This window comes from Chlorocebus sabaeus, chromosome 14 (assembly GCF_047675955.1).
Source record: "Chlorocebus sabaeus isolate Y175 chromosome 14, mChlSab1.0.hap1, whole genome shotgun sequence".
In the NCBI taxonomy this organism is placed as follows: Eukaryota; Metazoa; Chordata; class Mammalia; order Primates; family Cercopithecidae; genus Chlorocebus; species Chlorocebus sabaeus.
This window is the reverse complement of record NC_132917.1, coordinates 85,990,903-86,018,888: the sequence shown is the minus strand read 5'-3', so window position 1 is coordinate 86,018,888 and position 27,986 is coordinate 85,990,903. Positions and strand designations below refer to the sequence as shown.

General features: G+C 43.5%; 1 protein-coding gene across 2 annotated transcripts in view; it reads left to right on the top strand.

Annotated features, from left to right (window-relative positions):
- ST3GAL5 (ST3 beta-galactoside alpha-2,3-sialyltransferase 5) overlaps positions 1-26,562 on the top strand; it is a 53,029-nt gene extending 26,467 nt beyond the window's left edge. The window contains exons 2-7 of one of the 2 annotated variants that reach the window (XM_007969996.3): positions 1,766-1,889; positions 4,300-4,411; positions 17,837-18,180; positions 19,457-19,643; positions 21,176-21,334; positions 25,331-26,562. In XM_007969996.3, coding sequence (XP_007968187.1) covers positions 1,766-1,889; positions 4,300-4,411; positions 17,837-18,180; positions 19,457-19,643; positions 21,176-21,334; positions 25,331-25,579 — 1,175 coding nt within the window. In that variant the 3' untranslated portion in view covers positions 25,580-26,562. The remainder of the gene's footprint in view (positions 1-1,765; positions 1,890-4,299; positions 4,412-17,836; positions 18,181-19,456; positions 19,644-21,175; positions 21,335-25,330) is intronic. The other variant, XM_038007202.2, reaches the window with a different exon arrangement.
- The last annotated feature ends 1,424 nt before the right edge of the window (positions 26,563-27,986 follow it).

Below are 27,986 nucleotides of genomic sequence, written 5' to 3'. Positions count from 1 at the left end.
TGGTGAAGACATTATTTCTTAAATTAATATATGCATTTATTATAATAGTAACTAGTGCCTATATTAGTTAAGATATAACTTTGCCTTTAATTAACAATTCCTTAAACAAGACAGAAGCTTATTCCTCTATCATAGACCAGTCCAGAAGTAGAGTGGCAGGTTTCTGCCCTATGGGGTTGTCCCAGGGGCCCCAGCTCCTTCTCTTGTTGTTCCACCATCCTTGAGTAATGTCCTGTCTGTGTGGTCCAGAGTGGCAGATCATATGTCCATATTTCAGTCAGGAGGAAGAGGGGATAAAGGAGAAGCCACAGTATGCCCAGGGATGCACCTTGAGAATTGCACAGGATGCTTCTGCTCATATCCCATTGGCTAAAACTTAGTCTTGAGTCCTAGCTCCAGGGAGGCTGGGAAATGTAGTCTTCATTCTGGGAGGTACTATGCCCCCACTAAAAATCCAGAGCTCTATTAAGTTGAGAGTTAGGGGAAAGTGAATATATGGGAGAGACAGACCAATTTCTACTACAGTACCCTTTGGAATATTATTTAGAACTTGAAAATTGTGAATAAAATTATTTCAAAAGAATAAATAGGTAGGCACTATTAACATATTTTTTAAGAAAAGTTTTTTTAAATTGCCATATTCTCTTTTTTTCTTTTTTCTTGATGTAACACTTCTGCTTTTAATGTAACTTTCTTTTTAAACATTTTTATTGTATGAATTTTAACCATACACAGAAATGGGAGAATCGTGTAGTGAGCCCTAGTCCCCATCTCCCAGCTTTAGTAAGTTATCAACTTAAAGCTAGTCTTATCTATTCTCCCCGGCCCTCCACTTATCCCCTTCCTGAGTTTTTGAAGCAGATCTCATTTTCGCTCTTTGATCTGTAGATATTTCTGTATGTAGCTCTAAAAGGTAAAAGTCCTTTTTTAAAAAAATAAACTTTAAAGTTTAGGATAATTGTATTCACATGCAATTGTAAAACATAATATAGAGAGATTTTGTATACCCTTTACTCATTTTCCCCCACTGGTAGCATCCTGCAAAACTATAGTACAATATCACAGCTGGAGTCTGACATGGATACAGTCAAGATGTAGAACATCTCCATCCTTTTGTGTTGCCCTTTTATAGCCACATCTACCTCCCCTGCCACAACCCCTGACACTCACTAGTCTGGTCTCCATTTCTATAATTTTGTCATTTTAAGAATGTTAAAAATCAGCTGGGTGCAGTAGCTCACGGCTCTAATCCCAGCACTTTGGGAGGCCAAGGCAGGTAGATCACGAGGTCAGGAGTTCGACACCAGCCTGACTAACATGGTGAAACCCTGTCTCTACTAAAAATACAAAAATTAGCCAGGCATGGTGGCACACACCTGTAATCCCAGCTACCCATGAGGCTGAGGCAGGGCAATCACTCAAACCTGGGAGGCAGAGGTTGCAGTGAACCGAGATTGGTGCCACTGCACTCCAACCTGGGCAACAGAGCAAGACTCCATCTCAATTAAAAAAAAAAAAAAAAAAAGAAGAAGAATGTTGTTAAAAATCATACAGTATGTAACATTTTGGTTTCAGCTCCGCATAGTTCCCTCTAGATTCATCCACTTTATTGCATGTAACAACAGTTCATTCTTCTTTATTGCCAGATAGTATTCCATGGTATGGATGCAACATATAAAGGCTCTTTGAAAACCATAATCCATCCTCCTAACTCTCCCCTCTCTTTCTCCCTACTGCCCTCTTCCCTCTTCTCCTCTCTTCACAGCAATGCCAAGTGAGTACACGTATGTGAAACTGAGAAGTGATTGCTCGAGGCCTTCCCTGCAATGGTACACCCGAGCTCAAAGCAAGATGAGAAGACCCAGCTTATTATTAAAAGACATCCTCAAGTAAGTACCGCCCCTGGGACTGTAGATCCCCCTGCTTTGGGTCAACTGTGTAGAAGTAGGAGAAAAATTCAATGAGAGTCACAAGATGGCTAATGTTGGAGAGGCACACTTGGTCAAAGGCTCATTCAAAGGCACATCTGAGTGAAGACTGAGTGCACAGCTGGAGTGGGCCTGAACAGCTGACTGTATAATTGGTAAGTGCACAGTGCCCAGTAGCTGCTCAGGCCCTGTACCTGGGCCTGGATGCCTGGGAGAGCAACTCTCACCGTGCACTGCTCTTCATGCCCTTATTTAACAAAAGAGGGCTTTTCCCTTAGCTATTGTAAGTTAATCTAAAATATGGTTAATTAAATTTCCCTGAAGGCACTTGAATACTATTAAATATCGAATACTAAAAACGATAACAAGTGTTTGAGCCGGGTCACCCTTACATGCTAATAAGTGGTAGAATTAATCAAGGAGGAACTTGGCAGGTTTTTTTTTTTAGCATATATACCATTCAAACCCAGTTGAAAATTGCCCTTTTTTCATGTCTAAACATAGAAATCCAACCTTGCAATCTAGTCTTCTGTCTCACTTTACTGACTTAGGAGGTGTAGGAAAAAAGGAAATTTATAAGAATAAAGCTTATGTGATATTCAGCCTCCCTTTAGTCACCAACCAGTATTTATTGAGGCCCACAACGTGCCTGACATGCTGGGCGCCAGCCACAAGGCAGCAGGGGAGATAGACCTGCGTCCTGTCCTGCTTAGGCTGTAGGTGAGGTGGACTCATACCAGGAATTAAGGCACAGTCTGATATATGCTACAGACACTGGGCTTGCCTTCACGCCCTTTTCTTTTCTTTTTCTTTTTTTTTTTTTTTAACTAAAATAAGGGAAGTATATTCACTGAATGTAACACCTTTTCTGGGGCTGAAGAGAAGAATAGGTAATATTAGGTTTATAAGATTAAAAATTCAAAAAGTATTAAAGAGTCTCAGTGAAACAGCTTCTCATCCCTGCTCCCCATTTCCCCTCCATACTTAAAGATAACCAGTGTCACCAGTTTCTTGTGTATATGAGAAATATTGTGTGTGTGTATGTGTGTGTGTGCTCTGCCATGCCCCCTGCCCAAATCCACTTTTACACTAATTGATAGCATCCTGTTCACTTATCATTGTACACAATCCCATTGTACACAAGGGAAGAATTAAGATGCTTGTCCAAGTTATCATGGGAAGCCTGTTTAAATGAGAATTTTAAAGTTTTAAAAATGCTCCCACCAACACTTCATTGTATTCTCATCCTCAAATATTAAGAAATATTTTGGCCGGGCGCGGTGGCTCAAGCCTGTAATCCCAGCACTTTGGGAGGCCAAGACGGGTGGATCACGAGGTCACAAGATCAAGACCATCCTGGATAACACGGTGAAACCCCGTCTCTACTAAAAAATACAAAAAACTAGCCAGGCGAGGTGGCGGGCGCCTGTAGTCCCAGCTACTCAGGAGGCTGAGGCAGGAGAATGGCGTGAACCCGGGAGGCGGAGCTTGCAGTGAGCTGAGATCCGGCCACTGTACTCCAGCCTGGGCGACAGAGCGAGACTCCGTCTCAAAAAAAAAAAAAAAAGAAATATTTTGTATGTATTATGTATAGTATATTATGCTAGATGCTTTTTTTGGAAAAAAAAAAACTGCCCCTTTATTTAGCAAATGGATTATTTTCTCTCTAATTATTTCTTACATTTGTTTTTTCAAGAACAGAATTGTTTAAAGCAGTGGTTCTTAAACTTTGGTTAGAACTTTTTAGCTTGTGGTTTGTGTCACTGGAGAACTTAGTAAAAATGAGATTTCTAAAACTAAGACTAGACTCAGCTCTTTTCTCCAAGTCGTGTGTGTGTGTGTGTGTGTGTGCATTAAACCATATAATAGTGTGAATTTATCAGATCTTTAAAGATAATTTTAGGTCATCTTAAGGGTAACTAATGATCTCACTTCCCAGTCAGCCTCACTTCTGGGTAGAATTCTTTAGAAGTACTATGAATAGACTGTTTCTTTTCTTTTTCTTTTTTTTTTTTAAGGACTGACAGAATTTTAATGTCACAAAAGATTGAAGCCAAGATTCTATCGCTCAAGTCTATTACTTGATTTGAAGTTCAATAATTGGCATTGTGATTCAGGTTTTGTTACAGTGCCCTTGCAAAAAAAAAAGGTTATTCTGTGTTTGCTTATAACAAAGACAGTCATAAATGACTAGTTTATCTTGTCAGGAAAATAGGAACTGGCCCCTTCCTTTCACCCCAACGTCAACGTAAAGATTGTAGTTTTATGCTGCATAGCAGGCAGACTCATTTAGGATTCCGTTTTCAGTTTCACATTGCATCTCATGATTCTCACATGACTACATCATAATACCTAATTGATTTTTTTCCAGATGTACATTGCTTGTGTTTGGAGTGTGGATCCTTTATATCCTCAAGTTAAATTATACTACTGAAGAATGTGACATGAAAAAAATGCATTATGTGGACCCTGACCGTGTAAAGGTTAGATATCCCATTGGTGTGGTTTAAATGAAAACATTGCCAAGCATATGCTTAAATTATAATATCATTAGTCTACTGTGTTACAAATATATGTTAATAAAAGTTTGAACACAGAGGGGAAAGCACTTAATCTCAGCACTCCAAAACCAAAGACAACCTTCTTCTAAAAACCTACCACTAACTACTCCACAGTAGCCTTCTCCCATTTACTGCAGCTGGGATGTGGGATGAGGTAGGCTCAACCGAACAGGCTCTAGGGCTCCTCTTGGAATTAATTTGTCCTGATGCTGTAAACAACAAAGAAATTCTCTTCTTGTTTTCTTGTCTCCCTCTTTTTTTTTTTTTTTTTTTTTTTTTTTTGAGTCAGGGTCTCGCTCTGCACCCAGGGTTGAGTGCAGTGGCAAGAACACGGCCACCTCAGCCTTCTGAGTAGCTGGGACCACAGGTGTGCATCACCATGCCTGGCTAATTTTTTAATTTTTTTGTGGTGATGGGGTCTTGCCGTGCTGCCCAGGCTGATCTTGAACTCCTAGGCTCAAGCTATCCTCCTGTTTTGGCCTCCCAAAGGGCTGGGATTACAGACATGAGCCACCATACCTGGCCAGAAATTCTCTTAATATCATCTGTCCTTCCTATGTTTTATTTTTAATTTTAATGAATTCACATTACATTGCAAGATTTTTCTTTCCGCTTACATTTATGTTTCCAAATCAAGTGACATATCGAATGCTCATTTCACTGATTATTTTAGTTGCTGGATTATCTGATAACATTTAGCCCAGGATGGAGGAAGAGATGATTTTAAATAAATTAGCATGGGAGGAATGATAACTGACATGTATGGGTGCTTTATATGTATTATCTCATTTAGTCATTGTGACTGGGAGAGATCCCAGTACCATCTCCATCTTACAGATGATGGCTTGAAAGGTTGAGCTGCTCACCCAAGTTAATGTCTAGTTTAGCTTGCTAGTTTATAATGTAGTTTAGTGCTCCTGTGTACCAGGAGGTGTTCTAAAAGTGTACTAGCAATGTTAGCCCATTTAACTCTCATCACATTCCTGGGGATGTAGTTGCACAATCATCCCCATCTCACAGGTGGGGAAACTGAGGAGCAGGGAGATTTAGTAACCTGCCCAGGGTCACCTGCAGCAGTACATGGTGAAGCCCAGGCTTGAACTCAGCGGTGTGGTTTCAGAGTCTGAGCTCCTGACCACTCTGCTGTCTGCCTGGGTAGGGAGTGTCCACAGAGAAGCCCAAAGTTAAAAGCAGCATGGTGCAGAGAGGAAAGAGCTGAAATGTTTTACCTCAGTTCAAATCTAACTGCTACTTAGTAATGTATCCCGGCCCGCGGGATCGTCGAAGCAGGCCCTGGAGGAGGGAGTGGGAATTTGGGGAACAAGAGACACGAGAAATGGAGACAAGACAGTGCTCTGATCAAGTCTCGTTTAATGGCGGTAATGCAGTGCCTTATATACACTTGAAGAGGAAGGGGTTGGGCCAAGGTGGAAATGATCTCATTTCGGAGGGCGTGGCCAGGCAGGTTTCGGTTTCAATGGTCGGATGTCATGTTGCGCCTGCGCTATAAAGTAACAACTTTCGCGCGCGCGGGAAAGATGGGTGAAGAAGAAGCAGGAAGAGTGCCATCTTGTGTGAGGTATTTAATACAGGGGAAAAGGACAAATCTAGGAAGGAGGTGAGAGGTGGAAATGAATAGCGCTCAGGCATTTAATCGTCAATAATTACTTGCCATGGCCGGGGCGCGCAGCTCCGGACAGTAATGGTGAAACCCTACACAGGTGACTTGATTGTTTTGAGTCCCAGTTTTCTCAGCTGTGAAATGTAGAAGTTGAGTAAGACAATATACACAAAATTCCTTTCTTGGTCCTAATTTTTACTCTTACGTTTCTACGTTAATTTGTGCATCCTTTGAAGTGCCTCCAGTTTTGTTTTTTTTGTGCTACAGACAGGTATAAACAAATAAATGAAGAGCTTAGTTAGCAAAGGCATAGCTTGGCTTCTGCAAAACTATTGAGTTTCGGGTTCTTGCTGGTCACAGGGCCAGCCTTCCCGGCATAGGTGTCCTCAGGTGTCTGTTGGCTCATGTCATTTCATCAGCATTAACACATCTGCTTTGGTCGAGTAGGATGTGCCCAGTACCCTCTGCTCAGGTTTCCGTCTCCTCCTGCACTGTCTGGCCTTGCAAACATACCTCCCCCCATCCTTTCCAATTCCACGTCCCTTCACAGCTCTCTTGGATAAAGGTTTTAGACATCTGGTCTCTGTTTTTGTCTCCTGAGAAAGTCTTTAAACGATGGCACTTGGTATGGCTTACTGGTGGGCTGGGAACTCTTCCCTTTATTTCTTTGCTGCTCTTCTCCACTTTCTGTATGCATCCTTTTTCCTGTCCATTACCATCTGACCGGCTGCAAAGTGATTTTTCTAAAGTCTGGGTCAGTTGAGGAGAGAGGTGAGCTTTCCTGTACAAGGCCAAGCAGACTATTCCACAAGCACAGGGTGGAGAAGGTGTGTTTTAGTAATACCCTGGGGGAAATCAACTTGGTAGTTTTCCTGTCCAGTCAGGGCCATGTGTCAACCTGTGCCCCGGCTTCCTGTGATCATTTTGAACTTAAGCCACATGGTCTGCTTGTCTTTGCAACGGTCAGTCAAGTGCTCTGGTTGTTAGGCTGTTACTTGTTAAGGCTCCCCTAAGGAATGCTAGTGATTTCTGAAAATGAGCAGAGGAGAAACTCAAGATCACCTCCCTGAGGAATCATAGAAGGGATAGGAACATCTGTGTAGCCTTAAAGAGAGAAGACCTGGTGCAGGGCACATGGCGGTCAGTGTCAATGAACTGCCACCCCCGATACAGGCCACAGAAGGATGGGCATGCCCAGCTGGCCTTAATGGCAGAGCTCTGTATCAGGGGGTGGCAGCCAAGCTCAAAGGAGAAAGGTTTGACAGTCCCAGGCATCCAAAGATGGGATAAACAGACCGCCTTTGTGGTGACTCTCTGGAGGTCTTTAAGAAAGTCAGGGGTCTGGCCGAATGTGGTGGTCACAGCTGTAATCCCAGCACCTTGGGAGGCTAAGGTGGGTGGATGATGAGGTCAGGAGTTCAAGACCTGCCTGGCCAACATGGTGAAACCCCATCTCTACTAAAACTACAGAAATTAGCCAGGCATGATGGCAGGTACCTGTAATCCCAGCTACTCAGGAGGCTGAGGCAGGAGAATCACTTGAACATGAGACCGAGAGGTTGCAGTGAGCCAAGATGGTGCCATTTCCCTCTAGCCTAGGTGACAAGAGTGAAACTCTGTCTCAAAAAAAAAAAAAAGAAAGAAAGCCAGGGGTCCTGTAGGTAGAATTCAGACATCAGACAGGGAGGGGCTCAGGGACCTTTCTGATCCCTTCCAAGTCTGAGATGCTATGGTTCTCAGCAATTCGCCAGGGCCTGACTGGAAAATGAGGCTGGTTTCGTAACCTGGGGCTTTCCCAGTTCCGAATTCTGGGTGGAGTTGTCTCAGTCAGAAGGCTGTCAGAGAACACCTGCATGCAGCCCCACCAGTCCCCAACTCAGTGACTTTCAGACTAAACCTCACTGCTACTTCCAGGCTCCTCTGAAGCTTGCCAGAGTCCATCGGTATTATCCTAATTCATGTGAGCTTCTCATCCTGCCATCTAAAATATACTTGAGAGTAGGGACTGTGTCTGTAAAAATACATAGTTCCTGGCATTCCAGGGAAAGGTGTAGTGAGCCAGGACTGCCCTTTAGAGTCTCCTGCTCTTCCCGTTTCCGTGGTTGTGCGTCTCCTCACCTGCCTTCCTGCATCCAGGAATGCCCTGCTGTGGTCGGAGTAGTCGTATTCTACAATTTGAATCTAATATGTTGCTTCCCTCCTTAAAACTCTTTGATGCCTCTCCTTTACCTTCAGGAAAATACCCAGACTCTTTAGTCTGGCCCATGAGACCGTTCATGACTTGATTCCTACTGATCTCTCCAACCTCTTTATGCCACCTCCATTGTCCCAGCTCTATGTATTTTAGGCATACTCAACCCCTCAAAGGTCCTTGGGTGAACCTCTTCTCTTCTTTGTTTTTCTCTCTCTCTCTTTTTTTTTTTTTTTTTTTTTTTTGAGACAGAGTCTCACTCTGTCTCCCAGGCTAGAGTGCAGTGGCACAATCTTGGCTCACTGCAACCTCCACCTCCTGGGTTCAAGTGATTTTCCTGCCTTAGCCTCTTGAGTAGGATTACAGGCATGCGCCACCACACCCAGCTAATTTTTGTATTTTTAGTGGAGACGGGGTTTTGTCATGTTGACCAGACTGGTCTCGAACCTCTGACCTCAGGTAATCTGCCCGCCTCGGCCTCCCAAAGTGCTAGGATTACAGGCGTGACCCACTGTGCCCAGCTTCTTTTCTTTTCTTTTCAACAGGGCCTCACACTGTCACCCAGGCTAAAGTGCAGTGACCTGATCATTGCTCACTGCGGCCTCAACCTTCCGAGTAGCTGGGATTATAGCATGTACCACCATACCTGCCAAATTTTTTTTTTTGTAGAGACAGGGTCTCACTATGTTTCCCAGGCTGGTCTCAAACTCCTGTACTCAAGTGACTCAAGTGATCCTCCTGCCTCAGCCTCCCAAAGTGCTGGGATTATAGGCATGAGCCACCATGCCCTGTCCTCAAAACACCTTTATTGAGATATAATTAACACACCGTATACTTCACCCATTTAAAGCATACAGTACAGCTGGGCATGGTGGCTCTTGTCTCTAATCCCAGCTTTTTGGGAGACTGAGGCAGGAAGGATCATTTGAGGCCAGGAGTTTGAGACCAGCCTGGGCAACATACCAAGGCATCATCTCTATTAAAAATAAAAACATTAGCCTTGTGTGGTGTCTCACAACTGTAGTCTCAGCTACTCCAGAGACTAAGGCGGAAGGATCACTTGTGCCCAAGAGTTTGAGGTTACAGTGAGCTATAATCACGCCACCGCACTCCAGCCTGTACAACAGAACAGAACGAGACACTAAGAAAACAAAGGGAGACAGTGCAGTGATTTTGTGCAATACACTGTGGTTTTAGTGATTTACAGAATTGTGCAGCCATCACCATGATCTAAGTTTAGAAGGTTTTTAGTATCCCAAAAAGAAACCCCATATCCATTGGTAGTCACTCCCTATTTCCCCTTCCCCACAAATCCTAGGCAACCAGTAATCTACTTTCTGTCTCTGTAGATTTGCCTATTATGGGCATTTCATGTTATCCATTTCATGGTCTCTTGTGACTGGATTCTTTCACTTAGGATAATATTTTCAAGGTACACCCACGTTGTAGCATGTATCAGTACTTCATTATTATTTCTGGATAATACCTCATTGTATGGATATACCACATTTTGTTTATCCATTCATCAGTTTGTGGACGTTTAGGTTGGGTCCACTTTTGGCTATTATGCATAATGCTGCTGTGAACATGTGTATGTAAGTATTTATGTACCTGTTTTCAGTTCTTTTATGTATATACTAGGAATATAGTTGCTGTGTCATATGGTGACGATGTTTTGCTTTTTGAGGAACTGCCAAGCTGTTTTCCAAAATGGTTGCATCATTTTACATTCTCGTGAGCAAGGTACCAGAATTTCAGTTTCTCCGCATCTTTATCAACATTTGTTATTATCTTTCCTTTTTTACTGCTGTCATCCTGATAGATGTTAAGTGATATCTCATTGTGGTTTTGATTTGCCCTTCCCCAATATCTAATGATGCTGAGCATCTTTTCCATGTGCTCTCATTGACCATATGTGTGTCTTCTTTGGAGGAATGCCCATTCAGATCCTTTGCCCATTTTTAAATTGGGTTATTTGACTTTTTATTCTTGAATTGTAAGAGTTCTTTCTGTGTTCTGGATACCAGTCCTGTATATCTGGTATGTGATTTGCAAGTATTTTCTCCACTCTCTAAGTTGTCTTTTCACTTTCTTGATGGTATCATTTTTAGCACAAAAGTCTTTAATTCTAATTTACCTATTTTTCCTTTGGTCATTTGTGCTTTTGGTGTCATATCTAAGAAACCATTGCTTAGTCCTAAGTTTTCTTCTAGTGTGTTTATAATGTACTACCTCTTACATTTAGGTCTTTGATTCATTTTGCATTAATTTTCGTATGTGGCATATTAGTCCATTTTTGCTACTGATAAAGACATACCCGAGACTGGGGAATTTACAAAAGAAAGAGGTTTAATTGTAGTTACAACTCCACGTGGCAGGGGAAGCCTCACAATCATGGTGGAAGGTAAGGAGGAGCAAGTCATGTCTTACATGAATTGCAGCAGGCAAAAGAGAGAAACTGTGCGGGGAAACTCTCGTTTTTAAAACCATCAGATCTCGTGAGACCCATTCACTCTCACAAGAACAGCACAGGAAAGACCCGCCCCTGTGCTTCAGTCATCTGCCACTGGGTCCCTCCCACAACACCTGGGAACTATGGGAGCTACAAGATGAGATTTGGGTGGGGACACAGATCCAAACGATATCAGTGTGAGGTCAGGGTCCAGGGTCATCCTTTTGCATGTGGTTCTCCAGTTGTCCCAGCACCATTTGTTAAAAAGAACTTTCCTCTATTTACTGCATTCTTTCTTTCTTTGCTGCCTAGAGCCTTTCCCTGCCTTTTGCCCTTCTGTTATTCATATTTTAAGTCAAATCTTAGCTCAGGGGTTACCCCTTCTAAGAGGCTATCCCTGATCATCCCTCTCTGTGTGTGAGAGAGCCCCCTCATGCCTTAATCCTGATGTTTATCATTGTAGGATTTCAGCTGTTCATCTTCCCGCTTGTTTTCCAGGCCAGGTCTTGGGAGACAGGGGTTGTGTGCTTAACATTTTACATTACTTAATAGGCACTTATTTATATTCAACTTCAGGGGGAAGGGGAGGTAGTACTTGAATCACAGTGCAATCTTCCATTATCTGTGAACTCTAGATTGTACAGAAAATCCAGTTATAACATGTAATTCTTTGAGTACATTCAGTAATGCACCTTAGGTTTAATGTGAGGAACAAGACTGATAGTTCTCTTCAACCCTAAACATCCACTGGTAGACAGGGAAAATCCCAGCACCAGCTCCCTGCCCCTTCTCCCTGAACCATGGAATGTAAGTCCTTTCATTAGGCTACTGGGCCAATGTTTAGACCTAAACTCATGGCTGGACTGATAGCAGCCCTCATAGATGCCAATGCCCTGCCTTGATGGGCCTCAGTGAGGACTCCTAACCAATCACTGATGAGAGGGATGGGAGGACTTCTGACAGGGGAGTTGGCCTCCGCAGTCCCACACCTGCCTGGAGAAGGCCAAAGCCACCTAAGCAAAACTGAGCAGCAGCCCACAGTGTCCATCTACCATGTCACCCCAGTGCTGAGCGATTTCTAAAAGGTTACTTTTTTCAATTATTTTAAAAATACTGAAAATTCAAGTAATACAGAAATAAGTAAAGGAGAAAGTCCCCTGTAATTTTTCACAGGGAAAGAGGAAGGAATGGGGGGCAGTTTTGTAAATCAAACATGTTTGTAAAACTCCGTGAGTTTGAAATTAGTGAAATAGAAAGTGAAAGCCTGCTATAATTATGGTGGAATTGAGGATGTCTTATTGTTACTGGAAACTTTTTTAAAGTAGGTTTTTAACATTTGACCTTGTTAAATGCTCCACTTTTCAAAACAGTCCTGACAAGATGTCCTGCTTCCTTCCATGCAGAAGAGGTGGTTTGTGCAGAAGTGCAGGCCTCAGAAGGCTTTGCACATGAGGGGAATGGCAAGAGTTGCCTATCACTAAGGATTTGAGGAGGAGGGATCACAGGATATGGGACTGAAAATGAGACAGGGCCAGACAGCAGAAGGCCTTGAATGGTACACTAAGCACGAAGCAGCTCCTTAATTTGATATCTGGTTGTGCGTCATTGAAGCATGAGTAGAGTGGAGGACATGGCCTGTGTAGTCCTCGTGTTCTGAGTAACTGGGAGATGGAGTTCAGGTGTGAGTGCTCTGTAAAGAAAATCCCGTCTCCAGGCAGTCAGTGGGATTTGATCCTTACCACAAGAGCACGTGGACAAATTTGAATTATTGTGGATGTATATTGGCAGAAGAAGGTCTCAGAGCCATAAGGGTGGGGCCCTGTTAGATCTGTTGGTTCCACTCAGCAACTCTGTGAGTGGGACCCTGCCAGCCCTGCTCGACATGAACATTGTCTGGTGACACTGGTCCCCGCCTGCATGACTGCAGCAGAGGAGGTGTGGCTGTGACAGTTGTGAGTTTTGTATTTTCTATTTAAATATGTCCCTTAGTGTGCCATTTGTTAAAAAGACTACCAGTGGGCTCTGAAGGGATGCCTGCACACTTTGAAAGTGTGGTTCAGATGTGAAATTGCACTTAAAAGATGTTGAAGAGAGACAAGGGAACGTTGATGTCAGTTTCGGTTTGGGCTGTGTAGTGGCAGCATTTTGAACTTGGCCCTGTCTCCTCTCTGAGAGCTAAAGACCTTATCTCCCTGTGGATGGCATTGCGTGCAGTTAATTATGGCCAAATGGACTCAGCCGCTTCTTCATCGTCTTCTCTACACCGTGCCTTTAAAGGAAGCGGGGCCCTCCCTGCTGAGGCGTTCAGTTAGCCCAGGCACCAGCACCTCCAAACCAAGTTTTTTCTCTCCTTAGTGCTGCTTCCCCCTCTCCAGGTCTTCCTGGGATGTCTTAGAGGTAAGAAAACTGAAGACTTGACCTAGGGAGAAAGGCTTTAACAAAGACAATGCTGCTAGTTAAATCAATCTAGAACTGAGTCCAGCCTCCAGATCTCCTGATTATTTTTTTTCTAACAGTTGATGGGATGAAATCTATGTAAGATTTACTCCTTTGAAGCCCATTGTTTGATGAGTATTAAAAACTAATGCAGCCATGCCTCTGTCACCACAATCCCACTTTAGCACATTCCCATGGCCCAAGGGAGTTCCCTGGAGCCCCTCTGCACTCAACCCCCACCCCAGGCTGCCACTGACTGAGTTTATACTGTAGTGTTCTTTCTGTGACTTGGTTATTTAAATTTTTCTCTGCTTTTAACTGGGTAAAAGTTATAACTTAAATGTGAGTAAAATATGTCAATCACTTGACCCTCAGTTACTGTCCTTGTGTGATATCATACAAGTCTCCACACTCGCCACGTACTGGGCAAAATGCTTTGGGCATCAGAGCAGCCTGCGAGGAAGTGACCAGCGCCAGCATTTACAGGTGTGGGAAATGAAAGTTCCACAAGGTCACTGATGCCCCCGGATCACTCAGTCTGTGACAGAATTGCACTCCTTCCCACATCTCATTAACGCCAGACAGGAGTTTTCTTTCCATCTGAATGCTCTGCCCTGTTCCAGATTTTTTTTAAAAAATAATAAGTGCAATAGAACATTGCCTTTTACTAAGAATTATGCCACTTATTTGTATATTTGAGAAGGATTGTCCTTAACATTTCAGAGTGGAAATGAAAGTAGGGATTTTGCTGAGGAAAATTACTTTGTTTTTAATGCCCTTCTGTGAATTTCGCATGATGTTTTTATGGCACACTGCCACAACATTAACAATTGGCACTACCAGATGTATACTTTGTCTTCATCATGGGCAGCCTGCAAACTCAGCCTGGAAGATGTTAAAAACTGAAACCTTTATTTTTGTCCCTGGATTTGAGACCAACGGGAGTTCTTGTATTTTATGAGTCACCAGCTCCCAGCTTCCCAGTAAGCCTCATCTGGATGAATGCCATCCGGACCCCCGCTGACGCCTCCGAGGCCTTCCTGGGAGCTCTGGAGTCCCCACGGCCTAGTCACACTGCTTCCTCTCTTCATTGCAGCTCCTGAAGGTGGGGCATTCCCCTTGAGACATTTTTTTCTGAGCTGTGAGCCACAGGCAAGTGATGGAGAGGGAAGAGAGCAGCTGAGACAGATGCCGGTTCAACTCTATTTTAAGATATGGGACAAGCTCTGAGGAAGCCCCCAACACAATATCTGGTTGTGTGCCATTGAAGCAAGAACAGAAACCATCCCAGAGTGGAAGACATGGCCCATGTGGTCCTCGTGTTCTGACAGGCTGTGAGATGGAGTTCCATGTGAGCTCTCTACAGAAAAAGCCCTGTCTCCAGGCAGTCAGTGGAGATTTGTTAAACAAGTTGAAACAAAAGAGGACAAGGAATTGCTGTGGCTTTAGACGTTGCGGGGGCATGTAGAACACTCACTCAGGATTTACTTACTGCATCTGCTGTGAGTTAGGCGCAGGAGGGGTCACAGTCAGAAGGTGACTACTGAGACATGTGCCCTGCCCACAGTTTAGAAAATTAAGTTTGGGCCGGGCGCGGTAGCTCACGCCTGTAATCCCAGCACTTTGGAAGGTGGAGGCAGGTGGATCACTAGGTCAGGAGTTCGAGACCAGCCTGACCAACATGGTGAAACTCCGTCTCTACTGAAAATACAAAAAGTAGCCAGGCGTGGCACATGCCTGTAATCCCAGCTACTCAGGAGGCTGAGGCAGGAGAATCGCTTGAAACCAGGAGACAGAGGTTGCAGTGAGCTGATATTGCACCACTGCACTCCAGCCTGGACAACAGAGTGAGACTGTCTCAAAAAAAAAAAAAAAAAAAGAAGAAGAAGAAGAAGAAGAAAGAAAAGACAAGCAAATTAAGTTTGAAGCCTGAAATTGACCTCTTGGTGAGAATGGAAATGGAATGAAATTTCATTCCTTTCCAGATGAAGCTTCTGAAGAGGAGACCTGACTGCCTGGCTAGCATCCAGCTCGCTCATGCACCTCCTTCTAGTCCTGTGGCCATCAGTGAGCTTCTCCGAGTCCCTCTTGCCACTTCTCAGATGTTCCTTTCTGTTCTAGGAGATTTGTAAAACCAGACACTTGGGATATGATTCTCTAGTGGAGAGTTAGGCCTCTAGGTCTCTAAAAATTGCCATTCATGACCTTCGGGCCTAGGGTTTAGAGATGAATGTGCAGTGTGGGTGGCTGCTCTGTGTGTCGTGCCTCCACCAGCTTGGCATTAAGCACCCAGAGCATCGCCTGCTGGGCAGGCCTGGCCGGGGGTGAGCCCCTCCACTGGGGGCTCAGGGTCAAGGCAGATTCCTTGCTTGGATTTCCTGCTGATTCCTCATGAAGATGCTGATTCGTATTTAAACGTTTGTTCTCAACGGTGGTGTTTGTGTGCTGATTTCTATAGGTAGAGGCTATTGTTTTAGGTGCCAGGTTTGCTGTGCTAGCTCAGACTTCTTACAAAGTGAAGATACTAATGATCATCTTGCAAGGTGCCGTAGTGTCATGAGGGTGAACTGAGGCAGTAGCTATGCATGGTGTCTGCAGCAGCGTTTCTGAGGCTCCAAGAATATCAGTTCCTTTTTCAGAAATGGGGTCAGATCCTTGGGATGTAGACAGTGTTCTCTTCACAGATGCTAACAACTTATCAAAGCTATAATATATTGTTTCTGCTATAATAGGATAGATGCATTCCTAAAAAAACGTATTAAGCAAAAATCAGAAAATAAAAATAACAAGACTTTGAGGAAAAACACAGTTGGGGCGAACATTTAAACCTATACCCCAGTAATAATCCTCATAATGAGACTGACAAAATTGAAAAGATATGTTAAATTCCGAATAATAAATATCCCAGTAAACATAGGATTACACACATACACACACACACACACACACACACACACACATTCTTCTGCCTGCGAGAAGGTAGTGAATAGGAGGGGTAATGCAGGGCCAAGGCTGCTAAATATGGAGACAAGGACAAAAAAGCACAAAGATTAGGAAGAACTACCTGACGGGGTTCTGAGGCAGCATTTGTCCAACTGAGCCAAGAGGAAGACTGGGGTGAATGGACACACATACCATATTCCCCCAAGGTTGTGTTTTTGTTTTTGTTTTGTTTTGTTGTTTTTGTTTGTTTTTTGAGATGGGAGTCTCACTCTATTGCCCAGGCTGGAGTGCAGTGGCGTGATCTCAGCTCACTGCAAGCTCTGCCTCCCGGGTTCATGCCATTCTCCTGCCTCAGCTTCCCGAGTAGCTGGGACTACAGGCGCCCGCCACCACATGCCCAACTAATTTTTTTTGTATTTTTATGGAGATGGGGTTTCACTGTGTTAGCCAGGATGGTCATGTTTTTGTTTTTGTTTTAGAGACAGGGTCTCCCTCTGTCACCCAGGCTGGAGTGCAGTGGTACGATCACAGCTCACTACAGCCTCAATCTTCCAGGTCGAGGATCACTCGATACTCATGCCTCAGCCTCCCATGTAGCTGGGGCCACAGGTGCACACCACCACACCTGGCCAATTTTTTAAAAAATTTTGTGTAGAGGTGGGGTCTCACTATGTTGCCCAGGCTAGCCTCGAACTTGTGGGCTCAAGCAATCCTCTGACCTTGGCCTCCCAAAGTGCTGAGATTATAGTTGTGAGCCGCCGTGCCTGCCTTTCCTCTGAGGTTTGGTACATTCAACTGGGCTAATGAACTTGGCATTTAGTGGCAGCTCCTGGCTGAGGCAAAACATTAAAATGCATATGGAAATACAGGCTGGGAAAATGCTTTGAAACCAATGCAATCTCTATGTCAAGGGGACATTGTTCCCTGATTCTATTTCAGGTAATTTGCATTCTAGACTGTGAGGTTCTGTACCTCAACTGATAAATAAGCCTGTTCGTCATCCTGCTAGATGAGAACCTGATATATGAAATCTTTTTTTAATCGTGGCTTAAAACAAAACATAAAATTTACCATCATAATTATTTCTAAATGTACCATTTGGCAGCGTTAAGTATATTTACACTCTTGTGAAACAAATTTCTAGAATGTTTTCATCTTGCAAGACCGAAACTCTGTACTCATTAAACAACTCCCTTTTCTCCCTCTCTTCAACCCTGATAACCACCATTCTTTCCTGTTTTTATGAATTTGACTACTTTAGATACCTCATATAAGGCAGGTCAGGCAGTATTTGTCTCTTTGTGACTGGCTTCACATAGCATAATGTCCTCAGTATTTAACCAGGTTATAGCTTGTATCAGAATTTTATGAAACATGAAGTCTTAAACACCCCAAAGTATATTTTTACCCCAAATGTATTTGAACAATGTTAGGCAGGGAGTGGGAGGTGGGAGTCCTTCTTGCTTTGCCTGTGCAATGAAATGAATAGCCTGCTGTGTTTATCTCCTTGTCATGTGATTCTCCCAGGTTGTTTCTTCAAGTTTCTGAGCCTAACTTAACTCTACAAAGCAAATATTCTGTGTTAAAAGACAGTAGTCAACACGGGAGCTACATCAGACATCATAGGACAAATTGTCATCTAGAAGAGTATATTTTTAATGCAGGAGAGTTTTTAAAACCCAGATTGGTGTGATTTCATTCCAGAGAGCTCAGAAATATGCTCAGCAAGTCTTGCAGAAGGAATGTCGTCCCAAGTTTGCCAAGATATCAATGGCGACGTTATTTGAGCACAGGTATAGCGTGGACTTACTCCCTTTTGTGCACAAGGCCCCCAAAGATAGTGAAACTGAGTCCAAGTACGATCCTCCTTTTGGGTTCCGGAAGTTCTCCAGTAAAGTCCAGACCCTCTTGGAACTCTTGCCGGAGCATGACCTCCCTGAACACTTGAAAGCCAAGACCTGTCGGCGCTGTGTGGTTATTGGAAGCGGAGGAATACTGCACGGATTAGAACTGGGCCACACCCTGAACCAATTTGATGTTGTGATAAGGTACATTGCTTTTTTTTTGTTTACTTATTTTTGTTGTTTATTTTATTTTATTTTTTGAGGCAGGGCCTCACTCCTGTCATCCAGGCTAGAGTGCAGTGGTGTGATCTCAGCTCACTGCAGCCTCAACTTCCCAGGCTCAGGAGATCCTCCCACTGCAGCCTCCCCAGTAGCTGGGACCCCAGGCACACACCATGTGTAGCTAATTTTTTATGTTTTTAGTAGAGATGGGATTTCTGCAAATTGCCCAGACTGGGGTACATTGCTTTTAAAACCAGCCTTTCTTCTCTAGAACTCAGTGCACTGCTCTTGGTCAGTGCAGCTCCAGGAAAAGTGAGGGATGCAGGAAGCTGTTCATAGCCCCTGCTCTCAAGGGACTTACTGTTTGAGAAGTTGAAACAAAAACACAAAATGGTTGGATGCCCCAAACTGTCATACTGACCCTAAGTTGGAGGAGCATGCTGCCAGCTGCAGTAAGTGGCAGAACCTTGTCAGAGAAGTGAGGTTTGGAAGGTGGGTAGATTCAAGTAAAACAGCAAAGGACCACAACTGCCAGGCAGGGGCAAGAAGAGGACACAGCAAGAGACTTGAGTCAATGAGGGGCCTGGCTTCTGGAGAAGGGGCTTGGGGCTAGTGAGTCCTGGAAGGCAGTGCTGGCTGGGACATGGAAGGCACAGAGAAGTTCAAACTCACCATCATAGCCAATAGGCAGTCATCCTAGATTCTTTTTTGGTTTCACTGTTCAAAAATTGTTTTCTGGCCAGGCCCAGTGGCTCTTGCCTGTAATCCCAGCACTTTGGGAGGCCAAGGCAAGAGGATCGCTTGAGCTCAGGAGTTCAAGACCAGCCTGGGCAACATAGAGACAACTTCTCTCTACAAAAAGTCACCAGGCATGGTGGACTAGATTTTCCCTTCTGATTCCTTTTTTGAAATTCTAGCAAGAACTAATATCTGAGCACAATGGGAAATTTCCGAGGATATTTTACTGGCACCCAGAGAAAGTCCCAAATGTAATATACTTAGATTGAGTAAAAATATTAGGGCTAGATGAAATTGCTTGACATTCGGGGATTAGATACAAGTGTTCAGTCAAGGACTAAAGGCTGCATTCCTCGAAATCCTAGAAAGACAGAGCTGGGAGGGGAGATGAGGCTGCAAACCATGCACTGATTCTTAGTCATAAGAAGACGTGAAGGACATGACATGGATACTGCCTGGTGTGCAGAGATGGTTGATGGCCTGCTTTGTCAGTGTGTCTTTGTCCTTTTTATTTAAATAGGTTAAACAGTGCACCAGTTGAGGGATATTCAGAACATGTTGGAAATAAAACTACCATAAGGATGACTTATCCAGAGGGCGCACCACTGTCTGACCTTGAATATTATTCCAATGACTTGTTTGTTGCTGTTTTATTTAAGAGTGTTGATTTCAACTGGCTTCAAGCAATGGTAAAAAATGAAACCCTGGTAAGCACTAATACTTCTATTAAATCTGCCTTAGTAAAAAGTGGAGTCTTAGTTGTATTTATAGCCTTTTATTTTTAAACACGCACAGTGGAATGCATACTTTTGTATTGTCTTTCAAATGATGATCACTCTCTTTGTAGAAACCCCTCAGCAATTCTTTTTTGGGGGGCGGGGTGGGGGGAGGCGGTGCAGGGATGGAGTCTCTCTGTTGCCCAGACTTGAGGGCTGGAGTGCAGTGGTGCAATCTTGGCTCACTGGAGCCTCCACATTCCCAGGTTCAAGCGATTCTCCTGCCTCAGCCTCCTGAGTAACTGGGATTACAGGCGCCTGCCACCATGCCCGGTTAATTTTTGTATTTTTAATAGAGATGGGATTTCACCATGTTGGCCAGGCTGGTCTCGAACTCCAGACCTCAAGAGATCCACCCGCCTTGGCCTCCAAAAGTGCTGGGATTACAGGCGTGAGCCACCGTGCCCAGCCACCCCTCAGCAAATTTGCTGCAAATTGCTTTTAGAACCTAATTAAGAGTCACATGAAAATGGTGATCATTGCTTAATCGGAATATCCAGATTGTGACCAAAATTGCTATTACTGAGATTGTTCACCCATCTTGTTCTCCAGACATGAACTTGCATAGCTTTTGGCTAGTTTCAGAAATTAGATTTACTTAGATGGATATAAGCCTTTTTGAGGATATTCAAAAGAATATAAAATCGATAAGGAATACTCCTGAAGAGCTTCTCCAAAAATGCTTTGGTCGGTGGTTCCCTTGTTGGAATAAATTCATGGCATTCCAGAAGGGCAGCTGTGGAGGAGATGGCCCTCACTTGGTCATATTCCTTTTGTCTCTATTGATCACATTACTTTATAGTCCCACCCATTATATTCAAATACATTTCAGAGGTCAACTGTCGAGGAGTGTGTGCACATTTATAGACATATGCACAAACTAGCTGTCTGTGAAACTCACGGGACGTATTAGACTTTTCACATAAACTCCATGTGATGATGAATTTGTATTTCCAAAGCTGATTCTGTACCAGTCATCATGGTCTTCTGGATTTTCTATTGGGCAGAAGTTCTAGCTGGAAGATGAAGCATATATGAAACGACTTCAGTCAGTTGCCAAGAGACTTCATGGGACTAGGAAATAGAGTAAGTGGGAGAGGATACTAGGTGAGGGCAGTCACAGCACTTAATAGCCTTAAATTCGACCTGTTCGCTTGGGCTTCCCTGGACAAAATGATAGCTTTAGCGCCATTGAGGAATGTCTACCTCAAAGAAATACAAGCTGGTTCTGCAATTCCTGTCTTTGTCCAGTGCCGCCTGTGTGAAGTGGCTATTTTAGAGTTACTTTTTTGAGTTGAAGTGCTGGATTTGCGTCGCTTTTGCAATCTACAGAACTAGATTGCTGCAGAAGGCAGCGCCCAGGGCCACGTGGGGTCACACCCATGGCCTTGGCCTGATGAGTGGGAATGCTTTCTCCCCTCCCCTGGAAGGATGACTAACGACTGCTTGCTTGCTTTCCTTAGCCGTTTTGGGTGCGACTCTTCTTTTGGAAGCAGGTGGCAGAAAAAATCCCACTGCAGCCAAAACATTTCAGGATTTTGAATCCAGTTATCATCAAAGAGACTGCCTTTGACATCCTTCAGTACTCAGAGCCTCAGTCAAGGTTCTGGGGCCGAGATAAGGTATTTTTGTTGCTTCTCAAAATTAATCGTTCCCTGTTTGAGGGGAGATGTGTACAAATTTCACTTTGGCTCAACTGTATACCCAGAAGCATCTCCAGTGGAGAAACCCAGCCTTTGATGAGATGCTCCATGTGTGTTTACCACTCTGCACTTGGCTGCAGGGCTCCTCACTATTTAATTGGCCTTCTCTCCAGTGACTCTTCTCTTTAGTGTAGGCAGCACATTAACACTTACATCAGTGAGATACTATTTAAGGTATTCTTATTCCAGGACTCCATATAACTGCAGGACTCTGAAAGGCACTTTTGTGATCCAGAAAGTTATTTACATTTTAATTTTTTTTAATTAAAAAATTGTGTACCCCAGAGAAAAGTCATATTTACATTTTCACTCTGTGAGCCACTCAGGTGAGAATTGATTTTTATCACCACTTTGTAGGTGATAGTTATAAAAGTCAATCCTCAAGAACAGTGTTTTTCAGTTAATGCCTGGGTCTCATCTCATATATTAATTGTTTTGTGTTTTAGGATTTTCTAAATTCCCTGGACAATTTTTATTTTGCAGCCTAATTTGGGAACTTTGTGTTCTAGGCTGTTTATTACAGTAGAGATTCTTTACCTGCAATTAGCAAGTGCTGCCACCAGGGGCATGGGGGTACACATACCTTTATCACTTGCAGCTTCTTGATCTGAATAACTTGACCTGTGTCTTTAAAACTTAAGACTCGTGTGGAAATTATCCCATGTACAATGAGAGTAAACACTCTCAGAATACAAAAAGCTCTTATTAAATCAAAAAGTAAAAGATGAACCAATAGAAAATGGGCAAAGAATAGGAATAGACATTTCACAAAAGGAGAATTAAAATAGCCAAAGAATGCATGTAAAAATGTTCAACTTTACCAATAATCAAATAAAAGCAAATTAGAGCCACAATAGTATTTTTGCCCACTTTTTAGCAAAGACTTAAAAGTTTGTTAATGCCCTTGTTTGGCAGGAATGTACATAGAATGATCAGTTGGCACTTTTTCTGAAGGATATTTTGGCAATATTAAACCGTTTTAAATATGAATCATCTCTGACCCACCAGTTTTACACTAAAAATGTTATTACAAGGAAATTAGAGAAATTTGCAAAGATGAATATTCTAGGATGTACACTATAGCATTAACAACAGAGGACTAAAAACAGCCTAAATGTTCATCACTATGTGATTGTTTAAACAAATTATGATAAAGTCAATGCAATATTTTCTGACTGTTAAAGATGAAGAAGATAGGAAAACACCTCCATAGTATATTAAGTAAGAAAATAAAGATACTAAAACACTAGGCTGGGTGCAATGGCTCACGCCTGTAATCCCACACTTTGGGAGGCTGAGGCGGGCAGATCACCTGAGGTCAAGAGTTCGAGACCAGCCTGACCAACATGAAGAAACCCCATCTCTACTAAAAATAAAATTAGCCAGGCGTGGTGGCTCATGCCTGTAATCTCAGATACTTGGGAGGCTGAGACAGGAGAATCGCTTGAACCCGGGAAGCAGAAGTTGCGGTGAGCCAAGATTGCGCCATTGCACTCCAGCCTGGGCAACAAGAGTGAAACTCCATCTCAAAAAAAAAAAAAAAAAAAAAAAGAAGAAGAAGAAGATACAGAACACTTTAAAAATAAAAGTATGTGTTTAGTGTAAAAGCTTGGAAATAGACACCAGCCTGTAAAGAATGCCCTTCTTCAGAGGGAAAGTCTGTAGAAGACTTCTCCTTTCTGCTTTATAATCTATTAGTTGAGCTGAATATTTGCCTATTTTTATAATTGACAAAATGGCATTTTTCTTTTGGATAAAAACAGTAACTTAAAAGAGGACTTCTGATCTAAAATTGCAATATTAGAAACTTCCTCATGTATATGTCCTTCCAGCAGATGAAGAAGCCTGTTGAGCAATAGGAGATGTGATCTCAAAGGGTGTGCTGTGGAGATAATGTGCTTTGGGGAGTTTTTCATCATTGTTTTAGTTCTCCCCATATGTCACTCCAATGGACAGTTGATTTCACACACTCCTTCCACAAACATTGAATATTCCCTGTGTGCCAAGCTCATCACTGGGGGTATAGGGTTGGAGAAGACAGGACAACGCCTAGAGCCCTGGCTAAACAGGAGGAAAGTGTCCTTTGTGTTAATTTCTCTTGGTTTCTATTTCCAAGCATGCAGAATGGCTGTTGAGTTCCTTTTTAACAAGTGAGGTTGGCTTTGAGAGGTAGATGCATCAAAGAGCAGGAAGCAGATTTTAACAAATGATGACCTCAGTAGATGTTCCCTAATCCCACCTGAATCTGTGAACTCTGGAGGGTCCACTGTTGTTCCACTTTACAAAAAAGGAAAGATATTTATGGTAGCCACTGGTTCAACTAAGATGAATGAAAAGGGAGGCACATTTTCACATGAAAAACTATACAAAAGGATGCTAATATTAAGAGTATCAGTAGATTGGCGGCAGCCTTCGAGGAAGCATAGTGAGCTGCAGGGCCTTCTGTATTCCTCCCATCCTGTTTACTATTTTTACCCAAGACTGGCATGGAGATCCAGAAAGCACGATGCCACATTTGCACTTTCCAGGAGGCACAATAAGATGCCAGACATCAGGAGGGAGTGGGGACACCATCAGAATCTAGAAAGGTGTAGACAATGGAGATTCTAGACCAAGGTCAGTAGGATACATTGTTAAAGGAACAAATGTGAAAATATTTAATTCAGGACTAAAAATATACTTGTGGCTGGGCATGGTGGCCCATGGCTGTAATCCAAACACTTTGGGAGGCCAAAACGGGAGGATTGCTTGAGTCCAGGAGTTCAAGACCAGCCTGGGCAGCATGGTGAAACCCTATGTCTACAAAAAATACAAAAATTAGCCGGGCATGGTGGCATATGCCTGTAGTCCCAGCTACTCAGGAAGCTGAGGTGGGAGGATCACTTGAGCCTGGGAAGGTCAAGGCTGCGGTGAGCTGTGATCACGCCACTGCACCCCAACCTGGGCGAGAGAGTGAGACTGGCCCTGTCTCAAAAAATATATATACAAACAGAGGGTGGGAAGAAACTGGCTTTGCAGCTCTACATAGGGAAATGGCCTGCAAGTGCTATTTGCCAGCAAAGCCAGTGGGGCCCTTAAGTGGCATGTAGCTGGCGGTGGTGTGAACGCAGTCTTCTGCAGTGAGAACTGAGAATCCTCTGTTCTCAGGAAGGGATGGGTTCCAGAAACTGTGCCCTGGGAAGGACCATGGAAGGTCCTGTGGCCACTTATCCCAGAGCAGACCTTATAGACATTTGTCATTGAGAAAGGAAATAGGCTTTTTTTTTTTTTTTTTTTTTTTTTTTTGTGATTCTGGGCATCACATGTAGGACCAGTGGGGTAGACATTTTAGAATACCTTTTTTCCTTTTTTTTTTTTTTTTTTTTTTGAGACGGAGTCTTGCTCTGTTGCCAGGCTAGAGTGCAGTGGCTCAATGTCGGCTAACTGCAACCTCCACCTCCCGTGTTCAAGTGATTCTCCTGCCTCAGCCTCCCAAGTAGCCGGGACTACAGGCGTGTGCCACCACACCTGGCTAAATTTTGTATTTTTAGTAAAGACGGGGTTTCACATATTGGCCAGGCTGGTCTTGAACTCCTGACCTCGTGATCCGCCCACCTTGGCCTCCCAAAGTGCTGGGATTACAGGCATGAGCCACCGCGCCCGGCCTAGAAGGAATACCTTTTAACTTGGTGTAAGAATTGTCGGACTGTCCCTTGAAAGTGTGTGAACATCAGAGGCCATGTTTTAGAGCCTAGATTCCTGACTCAAATGGGGAGTTGAACTCTAAAGTTCATGATGTATAAAATTATGTGATGTATGAAATTGCAGCCCCCAATGTAGCTTTCATGACCCTACATAGCATATATAATATCAGCAAAATGGTGACTTGTGCTAAAACTTTCTTTAAACTTTTTGGTCTTCTTTTCTCTTTTCCAGAATGTCCCCACAATCGGTGTGATTGCCGTTGTCTTAGCCACACATCTGTGCGATGAAGTCAGTTTGGCGGGTTTTGGATATGACCTCAATCAACCCAGAACACCTTTGCACTACTTTGACAATCAGTGCATGGCTGCTATGAACTTTCAGACCATGCATAATGTGACAACGGAAACCAAGTTCCTCTTAAAGCTGGTCAAAGAGGGAGTGGTGAAAGATCTCAGCGGAGGCATTCATTGTGAATTTTGAACACAGAAAACCTCAGTTAAAAATGCAACTCTAACTCTGAAGGCTATTTTTGACAGCCTTCTTGATGTATTTCATCCTGCAAATACTTTGAAGTGCAGCTGGTGTTTTTAACTTTTAATTTAAAAACACACAATATATTTTAGCTCTTCCCACTTTTTTTCCCTATTTATTTGAGGTCAGTGTTTGTTTTTGCACACCATTTTGTAAATGAAATTTAAGAATTGAATTGGAAAGACTTCTCAAAGAGAATTGTATGTAACGATGTTGTATTGATTTTTAAGAAAGTAATTTAATTTGTAAAACTTCCGTTCGTTTACACTGCACATTGAATACAGGTAACTAATTGGAAGAAGAGGGGAGGTCACTCTTTTGATGGTGGCCCTGAGCCTCATTCTGGTTCCCTGCTATGCTGCTTTGTATGACCCACGGAGGATCCACTTCCAGGATGACGTCCTCCATAGCTATGCTGCTGATACAGGGTCTGCAACGCAGCAGCATGAGGCCTGAGCTGGTCGGAGGAGGTCACAACCCTTCTCTGTTGGTCTGCCCTCTGCCGAAAGACTCAAGAACCAACCAGGGAAGCTGTCCTGGAGGTCCCTGGTCAGGGAGGGACATAGAATCTGTGTCCTCTGACAACTGTGAAGCCACCCTAGGCTGCAGAAACCACAGTCTTCCCAGCAATTATTACAATTCTATTTTTACTGCCCTTTCAAAGCACTTAAGTATTAGATCTAACGTGTTTCAGTGTCTGTCTGAGTTGGCTTAAAAAATCAGAACAAAACCTCTATTATCCAGAGTCATGGGAGAGTATACCCTTTCCAGGAATAATGTTTTGGGAAACACTGAAATGAAATCTTCCCAGCATTATAAATTGTGTATTTAAAAAAAAGAAACTTTTCTGAATGCCTACCTGGCAGTGTATACCAGGCAGTGTGCCAGTTTAAAAAGATAAAAAGGAAAAAGAATAAAAACTTTTGAGGAGCTCTCGTAGTCTGGTTAATTTCGGTGCTTATGTCTCTGAGTCTACCCAAAACCTCCTTCTTGGATGCTGCTGCTAGGTGGAGACCTCTCTGTGGATGCCAGTAGTGAGTGACAGAGAATTAAGGTGCCTGGTGCTGCAAGCTGCTTGAGCCCAGACAACTGAACCCCTCTGGAGAGGTGCTGGGTGTCGGTGGCTTCCTCCCCAAGGACAGGCTGCCCCTAGCTTCATCTCAGCGGCTCTAGCCTCTGCTATCAGAAGATCTGCTGCTACTCTGTTCCCAGCCTGCCCCAGACTCGGCTGCCGCCATCGCTCTTCTCCACTCTGTGGCTGCCGTTGTCACTAATGCTACCTGCCTCCACTTGCCCTTCCTGCAACTGCTTGTGCAGCCCCAGTACAGCCTTGACCCCCAGCCCATTCCAACGTCTTCCCACCTCCCTCCTCCTCGGCATATGCAGGGCCAGGAGTCAGGTCACAGCATTCAAAGCAGAGTCCCTTCAGTCTCCAGGGATCTGGAATCCAGCTCAGAGTGGCCAGGAGAGCAAAAGTCGTATTTCTCTGGTTTTGTGTCTTTACAAATAATTTTGTATGAAGTTTATTTCCTATGCTATAAGCTACTGCTTGTTTAAGAGAAAATGTTTTAAGATTATCACGCAACAAATGAGTTTAGAAAATTGAGATTGTGGAAGATGGTCCACAGCTCCCTTGTGGCTCAGGTGGGGCTAGGCTTACACCACACAGCTCCACCTCACATCCCTCAGGGGCTAATTGGAGAAGCCGGAACTTCCTCAGACAACGTTCTTAATGCTACGAGCACCTCCTTGCTGGTATGTGGAGACTTGCCCACCTGCTTCTCAAGGCTGCTGGGATGTGTGGCACTCAAAGCTTCCACTTGGTCAGCTTGCAGCAACTCTCAGGCCCGCTCCCGTCCCCATTCCTCCTCCCTGTAAGGCCCTTCTTGCATCCTTAGGTTGCTTTGCTCATGTCTTTCAACTTTTACTTACTCAGGCAGTAAGTACATACCCTAAAAAGGCATGTTTTTGTAGACCTTTTATAGAGCCCACCAGCCAATAGGAGTTGGCTGGAGATCATTCTCAAGAACTTTTCACACTTTGGCATTCATTTGTTGGAAGTTTCATCTTCACTTCAGAGCTGCGCCCCCATTACTCCCCCACCCCACGCACACTCGTCTGAAAACAGACCTTTGCTAGGTGCCTCTGGGTGTTCTAAGGTTGATCTCCAGTAACTGAGAATTCACTGTCACTCTAACAGCTTTGTATTGCATTCTAGACCGGCACACACACCCTCTGACATCAATGAAATCACTGGTTCTGAGGCAACTTAAGAAGACTTACACATGTTCTGTATTTTAACATACTTCTAGAACTTTGAGCTGCAGAAATTTTCAGTTTTAGCATTTTTTTATTT